Here is a 21,536-nt window from a genome sequence, read left to right on the forward strand (position 1 = left end):
TCAGTCATTCCTACTTGATTTCGTACTCATCCTGCTGAAGAGGAGAGGATATGACACTATTTTGGGCTGAGGATGGCTTGTAAAAGCAAAGGTTAAGCATGATTGGAAGAAGAATACACTATCACTAGAAAGTAAAGGATGAGAATTCATTATTGATTTACACATGCAAATGGTGGGCGGGGAAGCTCTCTCATCTGATTCTGAAGAAGAGGATGAAGGAAAGCAGCAATTGGAACCCAATGAGGAAGGAGTTCTACGGTTGGAAGGTGGATTGGCGGACGATGATTTGGATTCGGTGAACGGCCTTTTCCACTGGCAGATGGAGGATTACGAGCTCTTTCCAAGCTGTAATATGTTAAGGGTCAACGGAGGTGAGAAAGAAGAAGGAAATGAATGTCCGAAGGAATACAGAGAAGCGGAAGAAAGGAAGGTGGTAAAGAAAAACAAAATGCTGTACGACCCAAGAAGGATGATGTATAGCCAGGCAAAAGACAATAGGAAATCACAGGTGACCCATCGAATGGCCAAATAGGAGAAGATATTGTGCATGACACACCGTACGACTCAAGAGGGGAAGAACTATCACCGTGCAAGTAATAACCAGCTAGTGAATTGGACCATACGGACTCAAGGAGAACAGAAGTTAATGCACCGTACGGCCTTAAGGAAATCAAAAAAGACCGTACGGCCATAAAAGAAACCAATTCTAAAGTAGTGACCGTACCGCCGTACGGATATAAGAAGACCCCTATAGCAAACAAGTCACCATTGCAAAACCGTATGAAAGGAGGCTTAGATTGGATACCATAGGGTGGGTAAAGCTCAGGCAAACAACAAAGACCATATGGCATTATGCGAACGCAACCGGAGAAAGCTTGACCGCACGGAGAATAGAAGGAACATTGTACAGTGTACGGTTGGCAGCTTGGAGAAATAGGAACACCGTACGACCCATTTCTGTATGGCCGAAAACTTGTGGTAAATTAGAACACTGTACGGCAGAGAAAAGAAGAGAAACATCTTCCATACGACTCAAAAGGAAGAAGCAGTGTACGATGGTCCGTACAGCTTGGTATTTTAGGAAGTAAGCAAAGTCGTACGGTAATAGGAGCAAGGAACCTGTACATTGGAGAAGGAGAAGTGGGAATATCTTCAATAGAGGAAGGGAGCCATTCTGTACGGTAGGAACTGGAGAGGGAGACAAAGATTGCAGTACAATGGTAGATGCAGAAGAAGGGTGACAGGAGGTTTTCTAAAAAAAATAAACGACGACAGATTGAAATAATTCAAAATGAGTAACGTATGATACCGAAGGGAAGGGAAAGACATAAAAGGTAGTAAAATGTAAGCGGTTGGTTGAAAGAATATGGAATCATAAGAAAATCACAAAAATGGTGTGTTCCATGGCGTTTTGTGTGGCTTTGAGAGTGCTAATTTGGTGCAGAAAGTGCGATGCCCCTTAGACCCCCGTCGCTGCAATTATCAGTCGTGGGAGGTATGACTAGTTGATGAAACCTGAAGCTACTGTAGGCATAGAGTGTCTATGTATCAGAGGTAAAGAGAACATCAGAGCAAGCCTTTTGAGAGGAGTGATACGCTTTGAGGCACTCGGAGTAGATGTTGGATGTGAAGCTGTCTTGGTGGATGCATAGAGATCTCGGGAGGAGTTGATCATCTAGTTGAAGGCAGTACAACAACACTTGGCTCAGGGTACCTAGGAGTTGGACGTAGAGAAAGCAGCATGGGTGGCTATCATGGTCAGCTTGATTAAGGAGACAGTATAGTGTTAGAAGAGGCTACAGATGCAACATGGTTTGGAGACCAGTTTGGTGCAGGCACGGGACGAATGTGAAAGTGGTGTGATAGAAACAGATTTATCTTGTTGTAGTTAGTCAGTTAATGTATTCCGTTTTGTTAATCTCTCTCGGATATTTTATAATTGTCGTCCGGAGACAACTTTTTCTTTTGGGGGGGATGATGTCGTCAGTAAATATTGTGTAGCAGATAGGATGTATGTTGTTGGTAAATATTGTGTAGTCGACAGAATGTATGTCGTCGGTAAATATTGTGTAGCCGACAGGATGTATGTCGTCGATAAATATTGTGTAGCTGATAGGATGTATGTCGTTGGTAAATACTGTGTAGCCAATGGCCCCTTCGGGAAGGTTCTTGTTATGTAGCTGAAAGACCGCTTCGGGAAGGTTATTCGGAAAGTATATAAGTACCCTCCAAGATCATTGTAATCATCATCAAAAGCATAATGTAATGTCTTTGGCATATGTGAATAATAAAAGGAGTACTATTGTTCTTGTTCATTGTTTGAATGCATTAATCTATTTACCCCATGCGGTAAACACCCAATAAGAGCCACTGATGGAGCCCAAACTTCCAAGGTTTTGGGCTTTCATTGGGCTTTCATTTAAGTGATTTTTCTAAGCTTTCTATCCTATATTTCATCTCATAATAGTGGTATGAATATTTGATGATAGAGCATTTGTTCTAATCATTGGCGCTGGGCTTAGTTAATTCATGTTTTCCATCAGCAAATGCACATGAGCTTCATAAGTGTTACATAGATCTCTCTAGAAAGTTGGAAATGATCAAATTTCACCATGAACCAAGTGGAAAAGCCTTTGTATATGTTGGTGCAAATGTGGAGTTTTGACATTTACATCATTCAATTGTGAAGGTTCTTACAGACATAAATGTTGATTTATAAATCTGTTGAAAGGTAAGAAGTGAGTGAGAGAGAGAGTAATTGAAGAAAACTTGTTGAAGAAATAGAAAGACAATATAATTCACAGGAGAGTTATAGACAGTCTAGAGTTGCATATGAAATGTAATGCTTTATAAAACAGAGACAAAACTTGGTATATAATTTGATGATGGCTAGAAAAAAAACCAAAGATCAAGCAACCTTTCCATGAGAAATGGAAATAAACACATACAGAGATATATCAGCCTCAAACAAATGACATTAAATCAGATGGACATTATCACTATGATACAGAACTACTTTAGGTTAGAAGAGAAAATTTCTACATGCTCTCGGCTGTTGGTAAGTTACTAAAGAATTTTATTCTAAAGCTTCCTCTTTTACCATTTGATCAAGCCGAAAAGGGTCCAAGGTCACCATCAGTAAATATCTCGCTTTCAAGCTATCTTTATTGTGCCCAAGATAATCTCTTTGCCATGGGCAGAGCAATGCGACCACAACCCAAAATGAAGAGGGGAGATCAGTCAAAGACGTTAACACAAAGTTTTATTCGACTATGTAATTCTTACCAGGATCAATGACATAATGGAGAATGAAAGTTGTTAGATATCAGAAGCATGGAATATTAAATATATGAGCATTTGTAACATCCCATTTTCCCGGGTCTTAATGCACAAATAACATACTCAAAGAAATACAGTTATCACTTCAATTTCATAGGAAGTCAGTCAAATCAGTTTCGATCATATGAAAGGGATTTGACGGTTAAATCAGTTAAACAAAATTTCTTAACGAAGAGCTGAAACAATCATCAATGAAAATTACTTTAGAAGTTAAAAACCACATACCATGAAATTTGAGATCGAAATTAAAACTAGAGATGCTCCTGCAACCACCCGGGTTAGTCCACAAATACCACTATAACAATATCACATGATGATTACCATCTAAAAACCACTATCTCGAAATCAAATGACGATTACGATTAAATACCACTATATTTAGAATTAGGGCATCACGTACCATTGTATCAATTAGGGCATCGCTTACCATTGGTTCATTTAGGGCTTTCAGTTATCTTGGTATCACTTATGGCTTCCGATACCATTGATTCAAATAGGGCTTTCGATACCACCGATTTAATTAGGGCTTCTGATACTGCTATATCATTTAGGGCTTCCGATTTCTTTCCTTCCGATTACTTAACTGTTGCAGGGACTCAAGATTAGGAGATATGCTCATATAAATGGAAGTTGATATATCAATTTATCAAATAATTCTATCCTTCACATCTAATTGTAAAAATAACTATAATGATGATATAACTCAATTATTCTTACCTTCATCTTGCATGTCAATCATAAAAGTAAAGATACTTGTTCTGATAAAACAATTGGATGCATAGCTTATCTTTGTTCGATGCACGTCCGACCACTTATGGAGAGGTGAAACATTGTCAGGGGCTTAACCTCCCAACCTCGGACCAAATCTTATCCCCACACAATCTTTAACGAGAAAGGTCCTCCATACCCGGAGTAGACAGGGATCATCTTGGCATCACCTGGACTTCCTGGTATTTAACAAACCATACGACTTGGAAGTAGGAGATTACAACAATAGGATCAAGCATGTGCTATTAATAATTCATTATTCAAATTTGATATCTTGATTTTGGTTTGTAGGTTAAATCTACACCTCTTCACCTTTCTTTGGCCTCATTGCTAGGTGAATTCCTCGGTGTCAATATATTCTAAATATGTTTGGAAAATTTATAAAAGCATGTGCATTAATGTGGATTTATGTAATCGATCAAGTTTGATACAACTGCCAAATGGATTCATAAATGGTATATACTCAGGGCTACTCAATGTATGATCTCGAATACGTTTCAGATTACAACAGCTAATTTATGGATGGATACTAAATCAGAGAGAAGGAATTTGAAAAACATTTTTAATTTATTCTCCTCCCTATCGTAATGCATTGGCTGAAAAATAGATATTCATATGCATAGATTTTGATTATACAACTCAATTCCATTTTCTATCCTCTAAATCCAAAATTCAAGTATTCTCATGATTATTCAAATTTAAATTCAAAGAACAAGAAATCAGATTGTTTATAAAACTGACAATGGTTTAAATTTTAACATTCAGACCAAGAAAGAAAAGGTTATGAATATGCAAACCCCTTTGCATTATCATCAACTCTATCAATATGTACTTGACTTCTATCAATAAAGAGGAACTATGAAACATAGATGCATGTCATATTTCTTATAACCAACTACAGTGGACACATGCACAGTAAGGAATTCCTATGAACTATGTTGGCATTTAAACATGACCTGAATTAAGATAGCAGTCAGTATAGACGTGGCTTCTCTGTCTTTGGCTGAAACACCCCCGCTGGTGATTCGCTTTACCCGCTAGCTCTGAGATTTGATATGCAAGTGTAGATGGATCAGGAGTAAAAACATAATGAAACGGGAGCAAGTGAAAATGGAAGTTTTGACTAAAAAGGGTCTCACGACTTAAATGAATTCATAGTGAAACATAGAGGAAGGTTCATCCATTAGGTTGATACATGGCTTACTATAAAGAATTCCAAGACTCCTTGGCTACCATCGGTTACAAGAAGACTACAATCGATCCAAATCCCCACATAATAAATCGATAAAAAAAAGAACAAGGAAGAGGAGAGGAAAAGATTAAAAGGCTGGAAGATTAAAGTTTGAATATTATAATTCAATGTTATTATATTTCAAATATTATTATAATCTTTTATTTATAAAAATTAAACATCACTTTATTAAATTATTAAACTATAATGGTGCCAAATCATTTTTATATTATATGCACGTTTATAAATATTTATTAAAATAATATGAAGAAGGATAAATTAAAATCCTTTGAGATACATTTTATATTTTAACCCAACTATTTTAATTAAATTATTTATTTAAATAACTTATGCGGGTCCCGCAGATGTATCTTGTTTCAGGTCGCCAAGTCCTCAACCCATTTGCCCAGTGATTGTGATGCTCCTACCTAATTCTTTTCTGACAATGCTTCCACCCCTTCAACGTGTTTCCTGCAATTCTCCGTGATTAAATTATAAATTATTTAACCATAAATAATCATAACGGTTAACCTTCACCTCAATTCCATGAATTTGTGATTAACGATCAATTAGCATATTATCTTCACCTGAAATCATAACGACTAACTATCTTACCATTTTGCCAGATTATAACAAATTAAACTTCCAACTGACTTCATGTGAACCTCAACGGCTATATTTCAAATTAGGTGAAAAATTGGGATGTAACAGCATTAGAAATTTTCAGAAGCTTGGCCAATTATTTTGAGCGATACACCTCTAGATTGAGTTGGTTTGAAAAAAATGATGAAAGTAAATTCATGCTTTAGAAATATTGTCAACCCAAATCATTAAAATTGACAAATTGTTATCCCAATTAGTGATGATATACGCCAATTTTCATGAAGTTTTCATGGTTCTTTAAAGTCGTCGATGGTGTCTTTCCACAGCTTAGAATATTGTATATTCAGAACAAAATTAGCGAGTCTTCAGAGGCATATTGAGTATGTTTGTAGAAGAGTTCCAAGATCGATCTTTTGGCATTTACGGAGGAGTGTAGTCTTGTTTTGGGGAATTTCATCAACAACGAGAATACTCCAACTAAAGGCTAGATAAACCAAGGAAAAATAAATATTCATATTCAAAAGATATCGATGAAGGCCAATGTCAATTTTGAACAAAACAAAAGATGTCTTATTTAATCATTGCCAGAATATAATTATCTGAAGTGTGTTGAGTAAAGGATTAATAGGCTTCAAGGACAAATAAGGAAGTTATAATAGAAGGCCCGCAAAGATATATGGAATTACAAACTGATGAATACCTTATTCAAATCATCACTAATCTAAAGTAAATGGGACATGACTTTAATTTAAAAAGTCGTATATTACAAGGAATAGATATAAAATTATTTCATTTTTGAAGAAGACATATTTGAAAGACATTCATATTCTGAAAAAAAACATTTTATATTACTTGTACGGAGGGATAAGGAGTTTAATATGACTTTGTAATATAAATTCAATTATTTTATTTTAATAATAAAATAAAAATTCCTTTGTTTATTTCTAAATGGCATGGAGATTTAAATTGTAGATGAATCGTCCTTTGCAACAATTTTTTTTTGAATTTTGTATACAAATTAAATGTCGGATAAGTGGACACAGTCATTTAGCATCTTAAATGTGATCATCATAGATATAGTGAAATATTTAATTGTTTTTGTATTTGTGTCCAGTTTGTCTCCCTATCAGAGGAGTTAAAGTTCAATTTGGACTAGTTTAAGATTGCATAATATTTGTTTTGTCGCATCTTGATTATTAAATTATCGATAGTTCAAGTGCATAAGAACTTTATGAAGTTGTACATGAAAATTCACTGAAGTTGACTCTATTGCCTGGATGAGCGAAGGCACTAGTCTTTGTATTATTGAAGTTAAAAATCTATATATTCCTCCCTACAAGCATCAAATTCATTATAAACACACCTTATACAATTCATACAACTCAAACACAGCATTCAATTTCATTGAGTTTAAGGACCTTGCCAGTCGGAGAACTCCAAAGCTTAAATTTGCTTTAGAAAAGCTTCGAACCAAGTGATCAGGTTCGAGGAGAATGTCTACCTGCCTAGGTGTAGTGGAGCCTGAAGTGCATGGGAATCAAGGTGATTCTCATTCGTTGGCCAGAACTGATTGTGGAATCCTATTAGAGAAATGATAGGCTGTTGGATTTCCAATCTGCGGTTTTGGGAACCAAGAAGTCCATTAGAAGATAAAAGCACTTTTAGGAATGCACTTAAATGGGAGGGATTAACAGTATGTAGACTAGAAAGATTCAAAATGCCAAAACTATAAAGACATGCACCTAAGTCTTAAATAGTGTTACATTGCCCATTGGGGATGAGAGGATGTTGGGATGGGGAGACAAAGGGCCTATGTTAAGGTATAGTGTGGGGATGACAAGGGGTTAGGGGGTGCTATATATATCATACATATTGTATTTGAAACACTAGTGATGCAACATGTATAAGAATTACATTTCAAATGAAATGTTGTCAAATTAGTAAAATAGAAAAATTAGAAATACTAAAATTTCCCTGAGAAAGTATGGACCCTTTGCACATGTTTGTCCACTCATCCATTATTATGTTACATCTAGGCTACACCCAACATGCCTTCATCTTCTACATCAAAACTGATCTCGCAATAGTTCTTATCCAAGGTTGTGGTCCTCAATTTGTGCTCACCTAGTGGCACATATGATCCTCCATTCACCACCATGGATGTCATTCCCTTATAGTAAGGATCTTGAGCTACATGAAATGGGATTCCATAGGAAAAGAAGAGCTTACCAATGGCATCATCTATCTCATCCTTGAGCTACACGTTGAACAATTCAGTACTTTGCATTTTGCATTTCCCCTTGCCCTCTTGTGATTCGGTCACAAAACTATGAGTGGACGAAGGTCTTGACATCAATCCTACTCTCTTATGAAATGTACAATTAGAAACATATGGCTGGTTCTGGGACTGCTGAATAGCCTAAACTTGCATCCTACAAGATAAAGTAGTAGACATTGGAACTATATTTTTTTCAAGAACACCCCGAAGCTTGTTGAACTCAACCATATAATAGAAATTTTAATGCCCTTTCAAAATTTTATGTAGATCCACAACTTTTCCTCGAATAAAGAGGACAGTGTGCATGAACTCTAGTAATGTTGTCAAACCCTTGCATACTAGAAATGTTGCATCTCCATTTTCTTGTGCCACCACTTGTTGGTGTTGGGGCTATTATTCCTGTTGCAAATTGTTTGAGTGGAGACTTAGGATCATAAGGAACACTATCAAACTCTACCAAATGATGGGGGGGGGGGTGGGTATTCTATCACAACAGTTGCACTTTCCATCGACCTAGTTTTGCCTTTCCGATCAGCTCCATGCTCATCCCATTTTGATTAACTTCCACCATGAGAATGAATTTCCATCTCATCCTCATTCATATCATGACCACGAGAACTTGTTGGGATACTACATTTCACAAAATAAAAATAAATTCAATAAGTACCTACAACTGTAACTATTATTTTTATTTTTGACAAATTTAAAATTAAAATGTTTGAATCTTGAGGGAAAAATGAAGAATGATTCCAATGCTATGATTCTTTAGTTTGCCCTCAATATTCAACAAAAAGTCTGATTTAAAAAATGAAACAAGAAAAAACAAGAAAAACAACTAAAAATCAGAAATTTAAACAAACAAAAACCCTGCCTTGTGCTTGAAAATCTCATAAAAAAGGTGTAGAATCTTCCTCCTCTTCTTGCTCATTACCACTGCTTTTTCACTTGCACTCTAACTCCTATCACTCTTTTCTCTCCTTTTTAGTCTTCTCTAGGTGCTGTAGCAAACAATTAGGAATGAATTTGTAAGTAAAAATGAAGCTTGGAGGGGCCTAAATGGTGTCCATCATAAATTAGGGCTTGAATAGAGCCCTATAAACAAAAAAAATGCAATTTAAGGGTCATCTGGTGACAAGGAACATGCAGGGTCTTTAGGACGATTGAGGGACATTTGGTTGCCCTTGACCTCCCGTATCGTCCACCTGTCACTAGATGGTGTGACGATAGTGGCAGAATGCATCATTCTTGTCCCTACATCTTGAGGACATTCCCATCTTTGGAATACAGGGATTCCGGGGTAGAAATGCATCCCCATGTTTCATTGGTCCTACATAAAGCTTACACATCTTGGGACCCACCTCGCACCATCATGTCCATTGAGTTTGAAACTGGAAAAGGTATTGAAACGGTTGTGAGAAGGTGACCTGATGCAACAAAACATTTAAAAAGGTGTGGACCTTAGTTTAAAAAGACCACGTTAGCTCTACTTTTTATGGAATGGATATTTTTAACTTAGGTAATCAAACCAAAATAAATTAGAGCATTGGGCCAAGAACACATAATAGAATAATAAAGGGGAAACATTGTAGAGGCAAGCTGGGTTGTTGCGTGGATTTGTAATCAAAATCTGAAATAACTAAGAGAAATAGGAAAAGCAAAGCAAACAAAGGTTCAAAATAGGGATCGCTAGTTTGTATTAGGCTATGGCATATCCAACAACAACACCATTCAATTCTTTCAAAGTGTATTCATTCTTCCAATACCTTGAGTTTTGGTGTGCTTGTGTGAAATATAAATTTGAAGCTAGATTTGTTTAGTACAAGTAGAATTTTTAACACATTTTTTGGAATAAATTTGATAGGGGGCGTGGATATCTGGGGGACAACACATGAACAGATTTTAATGTGTTAGGTGTGGAAATAATTCACGTAGCTATATTTGTATGTACATGCACACACACACATATTGCCTAGTTAACGAGTTTCTCCAAGGCTTGCAAGTTTGTAATAGAATCTGTATGAATGTATGAGATGTTGTGTGCTCTTTATTATATTAAACTCTTTTTCTGAGTCATTTAATTTCAATTTCTGCTTATAGTTGTTAAATTTTTGAACAGGGTAGGGTGAGACATAAAGTATCATCTAGAGGAAAGTATGTGTCAGTAAACATTGGACCTGTTAAGGTTGTTTCAAGTGACCAGGTTCTCTCTCTCTCTCTCTCCCTTTATCTAATGTTCACATGCAAATAAAAGATAGTCAAACCAACACTCGAATGGGTAAAATATATAGTTTTTATTCTACTTTTATTCTTCTATAAGAGATTTACAGTTTGCAATTTAATCATCTTTTAAATTTATTGTTTTTGTTCCTTAGGCTTTATTGAGTTGTGGACATGATATAATAAGTTATATTGGTTTCTGAAAATAAGATTTCCCTTGAAGTACCTTATTGCACAAATTAGAATCATGATAGTTATATTTTGAAATATAAACACCTAAGTTAGTCTCCCCCCTACTTTTACTCATTACAACCTGGCTATCTTCGGAAGGCTATAGCATGAGAAGTTACTTCTTGTTCATGATCTAATTTGATAGAAAATGAAAAGAATGCCACTGACTTGATAAATTCAGTTGTTTCTTGCATATATATCAACAATCAATGCATGAAAGTGAAGATTTGTTTTCAATAGTACTGATGGGCTTGCTTCTTTAGATCTTACATTTATTTTTCTCGTAACTGCCTCATGTATTATTTAATATTGGATGCATGAACATGATTGGAAATAGAATTGAAAGTGAAACAGGATACACATAAGTGATGCAATAAGCTTGCGTTGGGTAATCCATATATAAATATCATTACGCTGAGGCTGCAGTAATTGTAATACGAAATGTTCTTTTCATATTAAGTTTGTACCAAGTAGCAGGTATTAATATTTAAGTTTGTTGTTGTCCACACCAGATAGAAATGGGGTTGGTAGCAGCCCAAAAACAACCAGTTGTGTTGGGTGGATATTTTGCAACCGACAGTTTATGTGAATCCAGTCGATAGGTAGACCAGCCATAGTGTATGAGAAAAAGTCTTTCCTACCTTAAAGGGAACACTCCCTCTTTTCATTGTGTCTTGGATCAACTCGAGGTAAGCAAGAAGTTGAGAGATGTTGTAAGGGATGTTGCCAATATTCTTTGTTCTTATCTTTCAGGAAAGAATCTACTTACCCGTAGAGCGAGTAATGGGCAAGATTAAATCTCTAACTAAACTTCTATCTAATAGCTGAAAACAATGATCTCGATAGACCAACACGAACTCAAAGGCTGATTGAAAGCGTATCAGTTTGGCTCTAAGTCCTATTTTAATGTATTCTATACGAATAACCTCTACCATTAGGGTGCAAAGACTTCTAGAAGTAGGGAATTCTAATTTTTGTGAATTGAGATAGCAATACAAGCTACAGTCAAAGCTTCTAGTCGATGTATCACTGCAATTGCTTCAGTCAAAGCTTCGGCTTTGATTGCTTCTTAACTCGCTATGCTCTATTGTTAAACATACAATAACAACATGAATCAAAGAAAATAGATACAAATCATAGTCAAAGCTTTTAATTTGCACTACTACAATTGCTCTCAATCAAAGTTTCAGCTCCAATTGTTTCTTTGTATTTACTTTTCTTCAAAATTAGTATTACACAATCAAAATTTACAAATTACAGTCAAAGGTTTTAATTTGCACTATCACAATTGCTCTCAATCAAAGTTTCAGCTCCAATTGTTTCTTTGTATTCACTTTTTTTCAAAATCAGTACTATGCAATCAAAGTTATGCTTGCACAATTTTACCAGAGCTTTCTTGCATACAATTAAAGATGATATTTACAATGAGGGGGACACTCCTTATAAAGGAAAAAAAGTGAGAGAAAGGAAGAAAAAGTGGAAGCAACTCAACCACTTTGACCTGGTAAAACTATGTGTGAAGACTTATTGGATTACATGTCATGTGGACATGCAATTGGATTACATGCAATTCATCTTCTATAACTACAAAGATGAAAAACACTTGAAGAAAATGTTGAAGCTGTTGATTTTGATTGAATCAATTTTGTAGATTATCAACAAAGGCCTTATACTTGATGGTGCAATTGTGGATGATTGCTGAATCATGAGTTCCTATATTCCGCGTCACTGCATTCTCTTTGATGAATTGCCAATTGTCATTTGAAAATTTGATGTAATCAAGCTTTTCATCATTTCACAGTTGTTATGAATATTGTTCTTTGTTAAATCCACACAATTCTGGAGTTTCCAACACTTCGAAAACCTTCTCAATGATGTCCGGATGTAGACAGGAACAACTTTCCTATCAGCATCTTCAATTGATTTTACTCCCCCCTCTCCCCTCTCTCCTTGTTTCATGATTGAAGTGCTTTGGCACATTCCTACACGAACTCATGTTCCAAGGTTGCCATTGGAAAAGTGGAGACTTCATAAATAATTGCTTCTTGAGAATCAAAGCATGTCTTCTCATAGGATGTCTTTGTTCTTTGAAGAAGTTTTGACATATTTTGAAGACTGCGCCGTGTTAGTAAACAGTTTTTCCCATATGATTTTTATATGTAATATAGAGAAAAAATGTATACCAACAAATGAATTCCTATACAGGGCTAAGGAATTCTCTACTTAAAGTTTCTGCCATAAAACAGGCGCAGCTACCTTTATTGCAAATAAAGAATTTTTGATCTTTAAACTCAACAGAAAGTTCTTTTTCAGAACACAATCTACTAATAATGTTGAATCAACTTATTCTATCTCATCAATACAAAACAAACTTTTATGCTGAAGAACCACTCGATTTTAATTATCAAGATTATCCACATAATTGAAAATTAAACAATCGAGCAGGCAGATTTAATAAAACTAATTTCTCACAGCATCCCAAGTTTTGAATTGACAACTTCAGAATCAATAACAAACACAACTAAGAGCTTTTTGCATAAATAATATCTTTAGAAATACTGATTTGGTAGACCAATGTAGCCAAACTGCTGCTTCCAGATTCCCTTTTCTTTCTTCAACTCAGCTATTTTCTCTTAATGCATTTCTAAGTGCTTCAGATTAATGATTAGCATGGCTTCAGTATGTGCTACATTAGAAAAATCTTGCTTAGTTGGTGCCTTCTTGTCTTGAAGTTCTTGGAACTTTTTCTAAACCTCCCTGATTACCTCTTCAGATTGGGCAACGAAGTCGTCTTCCTTACCTGTGAACTGCTTGACAAACCACTTAAGGTCACCTTGAATTATCTGGTGTATGACCTTAAGTTCCTGCAATGCTTCTTTAATTTCAATCACCCCTTGTATTAGCACTTCATTCCGCCATTGAATGCAGTCCTTGATAACATACAAGGCTTTTTCATCTAAACCTGCCACAGGACATTTAGCCTGGAATTTTTGCACTCCAAATTCTTGGACGTCTTCTAACCATATCACTGCATTTGCCCAATTATTTCTATCCTCATATCCTTCATTGCTCGTTTCCACCTTTTTAGTAATGGCTAATATTTCTTTCGAAGCCTTATCCAAATGACCTATATGTTTCACGATGTCATCCAAGACACCCTGCACCCATTCTCCTGTTGTTTTTGCAACTGCTTTACATTTGTGCAGGTTATCAAGAGATTGTTGGTTAGTTGCAGAGGAAACATCGACGATCGCTGACATCTCGCTAATCGATTTTGCTTTAGGATGAAGGATAGCATCAATATATTGTGCCATGTTCTTGATAGTTTCCTTCATTTCCTGTTTGTCTTGTCCATCTTTCCATACTCTGTGTGCAATCTTTTTATTAGAGGTTTCAAAGAATTCCATGTCCACTTCATGGTTCCCTTTTCCTAGATCAACTTTAGTTATTTGGTAGTCTTGAGGAGCCAGGGACTTGTGTGAGCTTCCATCTGGTGGTGTAGCTATTTCGGCTGACTAATGCCTAGAATTCTTATCAAAGTTGATCCTTGCTTCAATCCTTGCCTTCTTCACTTTAGGTGTTTTTCCCAGACATTTACTGACTAAATCATCAATTGGCATGGAAAGAGGAACCATGATCCTCTTCTTCTCCACAAAAGTTTCCAACATTTGGGTGTGACCTGTTCTTTGTCGGTAGCAGGGGATAATTTGGCTAAGGCAAGATTACTTTCTTGGCCCTCAATATTTACTGGCAAGTTCTGAGGTTCAGGTACACTGTGTGCCATAGGTAGTTCTTCTGCAACCTCGAGATCAATTGTTATGTACCCTTGCTTTTGGTGGTTGATGTCTTTCTCATGCTTGAACAGGTCACCCGCTTTGCCTTAGGAGTACCCTCTTGAACTTCAAGTTGAAGTGGCTCTGGAACTGCTTCAACTTCAACTTCAACCGGACCTGCAATAGGATCATGAATATCTTGATTAGTGATCTCTCTTTTTGCTTTTTGGGAGCCTTTTTACTTTTACTTTTTGAAAACTTCCCAGAAAGGTCAGAAGTGATAACAAGTTTCGATTTTATCCAATTTGCGGTTCTAGCTAGCACATCCTTAGTGCGAGAGAAAACATCATCTTCTTCTCTCCTTCCCCAATCAATTTCGGGAATGGACATGCACTCAACTTGGTCGATGTAGAATGGATCAAGCACCTCTTTAGAATCCCCCTCCTTCAACCTGTATCAAGATCCACGTTGAACATGATGATCTGTTCAATAGTTAGGCATGACCATAGCCTTTTCCTTCAAATTCATTAAGGCAATTTGCCCAATAATCTTCCAACTGCAGAGTGTCAACAAGAGAGACTGCATTTTGAACATTATTTTTGACAAAACCTGTATAATCAAAATCTTCCCAAGAGGAGAAGGGTTTAAAGCACAAATGAGCCAATAATTCCTTTGCTAACATAGCTTGCTTTAGGCTGGGGCATCTATAATGTCCAATTTCAATAGGGAAAAATACAGAAGAAGACCTCTTAGGAATCTCAAAAGACTCTACCACAGAGACGAACTGTCTGCATATTTCAGATAAAACTATAGAGTCTAAACAGTAACGAGGTAACTTCAACGGTTCACCAAAAAAGCCACCCATCTTGATGTATGTGAACCTAGGAAATGGAATACAAAAACAGCCGTAGATTTGTACAACTTGCATGGCTTCTTCAGACAGCCTATCATTTTCATGTCCTTGGAAGTTCAAAGACCAGCCTTCCTAGAATGACATCATTTACCCTTCTAAACTCCTTACATAACATGACCTCCTGAAGATCACTGTAATACTGGTAAATGGGCATTTCATCGGTCCAAGGTGCATGCAGGAGATTTTCCCATTCTTTAGATGCTGCTAGGATATAAATCAAATAGGAAGATAAGAAAAATGGACCAGAGTTGTTGATAGCTATCAAACCTTTGTGCAAATTCTTGGCAATCTGGTCAGCCCAGTCAATGAACTTACTTCCTTCAACAATCTTTTGAATGAAGAAATACGTCCAATACTCCCAATGAAATGCATGTTCATTACCCTTAATCTTATTCAGCAAGAGTACAATGTCTGCAATTTCCTTTATGAAATGCTCGATAGTTAAAGTTTTTAGCAACCTTGAACCCCCTTCTACAGGTTTCAGGAGCCAGGACTGGGCTACCCTACTATCATAGCTACATTTTCCTTCGGCATATAGGCGCTCTACTTCTTCGAACGTCCATGGCTCATAGGGCTCTTTGTGGGGAATTCTAAAGGTTGAATAGACACTGGTTTTGTTAATCCTAATATTACCTCTTTTGAAACTTTCTTGATGCACCTAGTGTCTAGGTCATAATGGTTTGCACACTCGATAACAAGTTCTAGGCATGTGATTGCAGGGGGAAAGGCGGCGGCTTCCAGTAACCCACTATTAGCTAGCTTTTGATGAATGGGACTTGATTGGGTGTTTTTGGTTCTCTCATTGACACCAGATAAGTTTTTATTGACCAAAAACGTATCACGAATTTCAAGCAAAGAACTAAGCAAAAATGGCTTTTCAAACTTGGGCATTTTAGGATGAAATAACGTCATGACTTGCTACTTGAAAGATAGGTTTGAAAAGATACAAATTGAATTTCTTCAAAACAAAGCAAGCACAAATAAAATTGTAGAGGGTTATGGCAACACACTTACAGTTTGATAGAGCTACAGCCTGCGATTCGTTCTCCCTACTCACGGCGCTGGAATTTCTTTGCAAATGGCGAAATGAGTGGGAAAGAAGTAAAATGAATGCATTTAAGGGATGACTTACAAAGGAAATCGCAGGATAGATATGGCAAGTAAATGCAATAATTTCTTATTCGTTCGCCATGCATTGGAAAAGACCCTCTGAGTAATTTGTTTTAAATGCCCATCAAATCTGCACGCGTACTGTCACTCCATGTCATCATGAAATGACAAATTTGCCCTTTCGCCAAATCTTGCCGTATCTGAACATGTACTGCCTTAAAGTTCATATTTATTGTCCTGCCTGCCTTGGGAAGTGTTCTTATTGGGACCCACCTTGCTTTTTGGCTCGAAGATTGGAAACCTGCATGAAAACAAAGCATCAGTATACCAAAACGACATCGAAGTTGAAGTTGAAGTTTGAGTTGGTCGGGCTTCAACTTCAACTTTGATTTCATCGAGACCAACTCGGGGACAGGAAGTGGACCTCGACATATGGAAGATTCATGCGAGCTCGAACTTGAAGTTGAAGTCAGACGAAATTTCAATTTCAGGATTAAGAAAAGGCTCAAGACTGAAACATCCTGGAACACGAGAAAAATATATGTGGTAACAATCGGCTCCAGCTAGGGAATGAGACTGGAAGGATCATGGATGAACTCGAGAACTTTGGCTTTGCAAACCGACTCAAAAAAAGGACAAAAGCACAGCACAACGAACGGAGCAAGAAAAGAGCGAAACCCAAAATGGTGGTATTTACAATGAGACAGACAACGGACTCAAAATTGGTACAATTTGAGGTCCTACCCGTTATAGGACAGGGGAAGATCATCTCCATTAAGGTATTGCAGCTCGAAGGCATTTGAACCCAATTCCTTAGATATTACAAACGGGCCTTTCCATAAACTCTCAAATTTGGTGTGGGCTCGTTTAGTTTCCTTCCTCTTATCCCATAGCAGTACTTGATCTCCTTTCTTAGTGGCCTTGCCTTTCGGTCGAAAATTCTTTTGACTCTTGCTTGATGGTTTGTGATATGATCCACCAACTCTCTTGTTTCTTCTTCTATTTTCTGGAGGTACAATATTCTCTTTTCAATGGAAGACTGAAACATTTCATCTTCAATTGCTTTTTGTAAATTTAGTCTAGCCAGCTCCAAAGGCAGGGACAATTGTGCTTCAACTCCATACACTAGCTCAAAAGGTGTCATGCCGACGACTCTTTTGGGGGAAGTTCTATCAGCCCAAAATGCTTCATATAACTTCTTGTGCCAATCTTTTCCCTTTTCGTCTACTAGCTTTTTCATAATATTCACCAGGTTTTTATTCGTGGACTCTGCCTGTCCATTGCCTTGAGGGAAATAATCTGAAGCATGAGACAACTGGACACCATGATCATAACAATACAATCAAATTTCTTGGGATGAAACATTTTGTGCATTATCAGTCACTATTTTGTTGGGAGTACCAAAACGGGTCAAAATATTTTTTGTCAAGAATTTTCACACTACCTGTGATGTTGTTGCTTTAACAGGAACTGCCTCAACCCATTTAGTAAAATAATTAGTAGCAGTAAGGATGTGTGTATGTCCTGCACTCGAATTTGGATTAATAGGCCCTATAAAATCCAATCCCCATTGTTGAAAGGGTTCTTCTATAATCACAGGTTTAAGAGGGAGAGCAGCTAATTGTTGTTTCCTGGTAAACAATTTACAGGTTTCACAATTTCTTACCCAATGATAGGCAGCTTTAAAGATACTTGGCCAAGAGTATCCGCTTCTCAAAATTTTAAAAGCTGTCACTGTTGATGAAAAATGACCACTGCAGGCTCCATCATGGAAGGTTTGTAGTAATTTTTCATGCTGGTTAGTATCAACACACCTTAAAAACATACCATCTAGACCTCTTTTGTACAAGACATCATCAATGATCACAAACTTGGCTGCCCTGAGTTGAAGAGTACTTTGGTCCTTTCCTCTTAAATGATCAGGACATCTTCCATATGTCAAGAAATAAGCTATGTCAGAAACCCACTCATCTTTCAAGTCAACAAACAAACAATTGAGGTAAGGTTCTTCTTTTTCTCTTTCTGCAATAAGTTTGCACAACCCTTACTCTTGAACCAATTTAGTTGGTCGGATATTTAGATCAAATTCTTGCGCTTTTGCTACCCATGTTGCCCGATTATTGACTGCTACATCTTGTTGTGTGAGGATACTCTTGACTACAGTGGATGGCACATAAACTACAGAATGTGAATGCAAAATATAGTACTGAAAGTATTTCACTGCTTTCACAACAGCAAATGCTTGTTTTTCAGACAAGGAGTAATTTAGATCATGTTTCTTCAATGGAACACTCATAAAAGAGATAGGCATCTCTTCTCCTCTATCATTTTTTTGAACCAATATTCTTGACATGGTATGTTTTGATGCATAGCAATACATTATAAAATCTTTTTCGAAATCAAGATGAAAAAGCGTTGGAGCTTTAGCAATAGCCTCCTTCACCTCTTTGAATGCTCTAGATGCTGGCTCATCCCATTTAAAAATTTTCTTTTCACTGAGCAATTTGGCCATAGGTTTGATGGTCTCTACAAAATCAGGTACAAATTTTCTCAGGAAATTGATCTGTCCAAAAAAGGACTTAACACCATTGCGATTGCCAGGAAGAAATAGTTGCTGAATAGCTTTTACCCTCTTTGGGTCAAATTTTAATTCCTTCTTTTGAGACCATGTGCCCAAGTAGCTTTCCCTCTGTTACAGCAAAAATTGATTTCTTAGGATTCAAAGAAATTCCATGTTCCCTAGATTTTTCGAGCACCTTCCTTAGATCTTTCAAGTGCTTTTTCCGCCTTCTTGAAAACACTGTCATATCATCAAGATACACTGTGATACACCTATCCAGTAAGTTACCAAACGTTGAATTCATAGCTCGCTGAAAGGTGGCACTAGCATTTATTAAGCCAAAAGGCATTCTTTTGTAGGCAAAGGTGCCCCATGGTGTTGTAAATGCTGTTTTGTGTTGACCCTCTTCAACAACTTCTATCTGATTATAACCTGAGAAACCATCTAGGAGTGACATCATTTTTGAACCAGCAACTGTTTGAAGAATTTGATCCATTATTGCAAAGCAAAATTATCTTTCAAACTTGCTTGATTAAGGTTTCTAAAATCAACACAAATCCTTATCTCTCCATTCTTCTTTCTGATTGGTACTATGTTTGCCACCCATGTGGAATGATGAATTGGAAAGATAATGCGAGCTTTAAGCATCTTGTCTATCTCCTTAAATATTGCATCAGAAACTTTTGGATTATATGTTTTCAATTTTTGCCTAAAAGGAGAAGTACCTGGTGTTGGTTCCCAAAACCGCAGATTGGAATCCTATGAGCCTTGCCTGCTTGATGTTGGGATATCCAACTGGTGAAGGCCAACTTGACGGGATTGAACAACACGGTCCGAGTTCCTTGCACTTCCGGCTCCGCAAAACCAAGGAGGGTGTACTTGATCCTGGAAAACAACCTCAAATCTAAGATGCTTAAAGCAGATCGGTTAGAACAGGAATACAACAAAAGCTTTCAAAATGGCAAGAATTATTGAAAACTTCAAACCTGCAATTTATGAATTGAGAACAAAGGTAAATGATTGAAATAATGCTTTAAATAAAGAATAAGTATAGATTAATGCAATATATTATTAATGCAATAGATGAATATATTAATTCCTCAAAGGCAAGAAATGAGACTTTTGCCAACATATGGATTATAAATTAGGAGTAAAAGACTAGTGCCTAATTAAACGGGTAATCATAGTCAACATTATAAGTTGAGACATACAACTTTATAAAGTTTAATATATTTAACTATAAACAATTTTAATAATTTAGATGCAACGGGTCAATTATATAAACTCAATTTAAACTAGTCTAAAATGCATTTTGACCTCTACGGAGACAAATTAGACATAAATATGAAAATAATTAAATATTTCACAATATTTATGTTTATCTAATTTAAAATGCAACAATGACCTAGTCCACTTACCCGAATATTAAAATATTTATAGAAAATAAATTAAAAAAACATTTACAAAGGACACAACTTAATAATAGTTTAAAACTCCGAAATATAAAATAAATAGTAATGCCAGAAATAAAATCACAACAAAGACATTCCTTACAAATGATCCATCTATTGTGAATATACCTCGGACCGCAAAATTTGCTCATTAATCAGCCATCCACACGCTTAGTTCAAAAATTCATTTCTCCACCCATTGAAAAATATAATATATCAGAAAGCATAATATAGGTAAAAATTTTAAAATATAAGAATGAATATGAATCTCCTCTCTCTCCTTTTACATCTTATATTTATAAATATCCGAAGGATATCAGTTGCTTTTCTAACCATCGCAACCTTTCATAGGCAACTAATCAATGCTTAATTTAAAAAAAAAAAAAAATAACCGGTGCTATAACTGGCGATTATATCATTGCTTTGTTTAAGCAATGTTAATTGATTTGTAATGCAATTCGATTTTAGCAAGCAATTATATTCCTCCCGGGCTTGTAATATTTGCTATGATTTTATTCACCTCCTGTGAGCCTCCTGCGCAATCCTTCATCCATCGAATCCATCGTGAGTGTTTCTAAGCTATACTGTTCATCCGCCAAGCTTTAATCCGCATGGACATCTCTTTTACCGCCCTTCCGTGCGCAAAGACTTCCACACAGGATCATATACTGGCGGCGGAATGATCATTAAACTCTCCTCATGGGCATGTGCTTTGAACCTTGGTGCCTTCTCGTAGTGTTTGATTCGCCCTATGATACATAGCTTGAACCTGCAAGCAAACATACAAATCGTGAGATGCCAAGTATAAGAAATAAATCCTCCTTATGCGATCTAGGCGCCAAAGATTTCGCTGTGCACACTAATTTCCATATTCGAACATACTCTCAAAAAAATACTACTCGAAGTCTTGATCAATTGTTAGGGCTCTTGAACCTGTAAGTTTATGCTCTTCTTCCTTACGGGTTACATGTCCAGAAGAAAGAACGTAGGATGGCAATGGCTCATTGATGTCAGTACTAATTTTGTTGCTTACGATTTGTCTATCTAAATACATTTCTTCAT

At 36.5% G+C, this 21,536-nt stretch overlaps 1 protein-coding gene across 1 annotated transcript in view; it reads left to right on the plus strand.

The window, feature by feature from the left end:
• Nucleotides 1-21,536, plus strand: part of LOC149534936 (phosphoribosylformylglycinamidine synthase) — a 290,247-nt gene that overhangs the window by 200,857 nt on the left and 67,854 nt on the right. The window contains exon 4 of the mRNA XM_089806438.1: nt 10,336-10,419. Within this exon, the coding sequence (XP_089662564.1) occupies nt 10,336-10,419 (84 nt within the window). The remainder of the gene's footprint in view (nt 1-10,335; nt 10,420-21,536) is intronic.

The sequence above is a fragment of the Cupressus sempervirens genome, chromosome 10, assembly GCF_028749045.1.
Source record: "Cupressus sempervirens isolate cs-2001-9-10 chromosome 10, ASM2874904v1, whole genome shotgun sequence".
Lineage (NCBI taxonomy): Eukaryota > Viridiplantae > Streptophyta > Pinopsida > Cupressales > Cupressaceae > Cupressus > Cupressus sempervirens.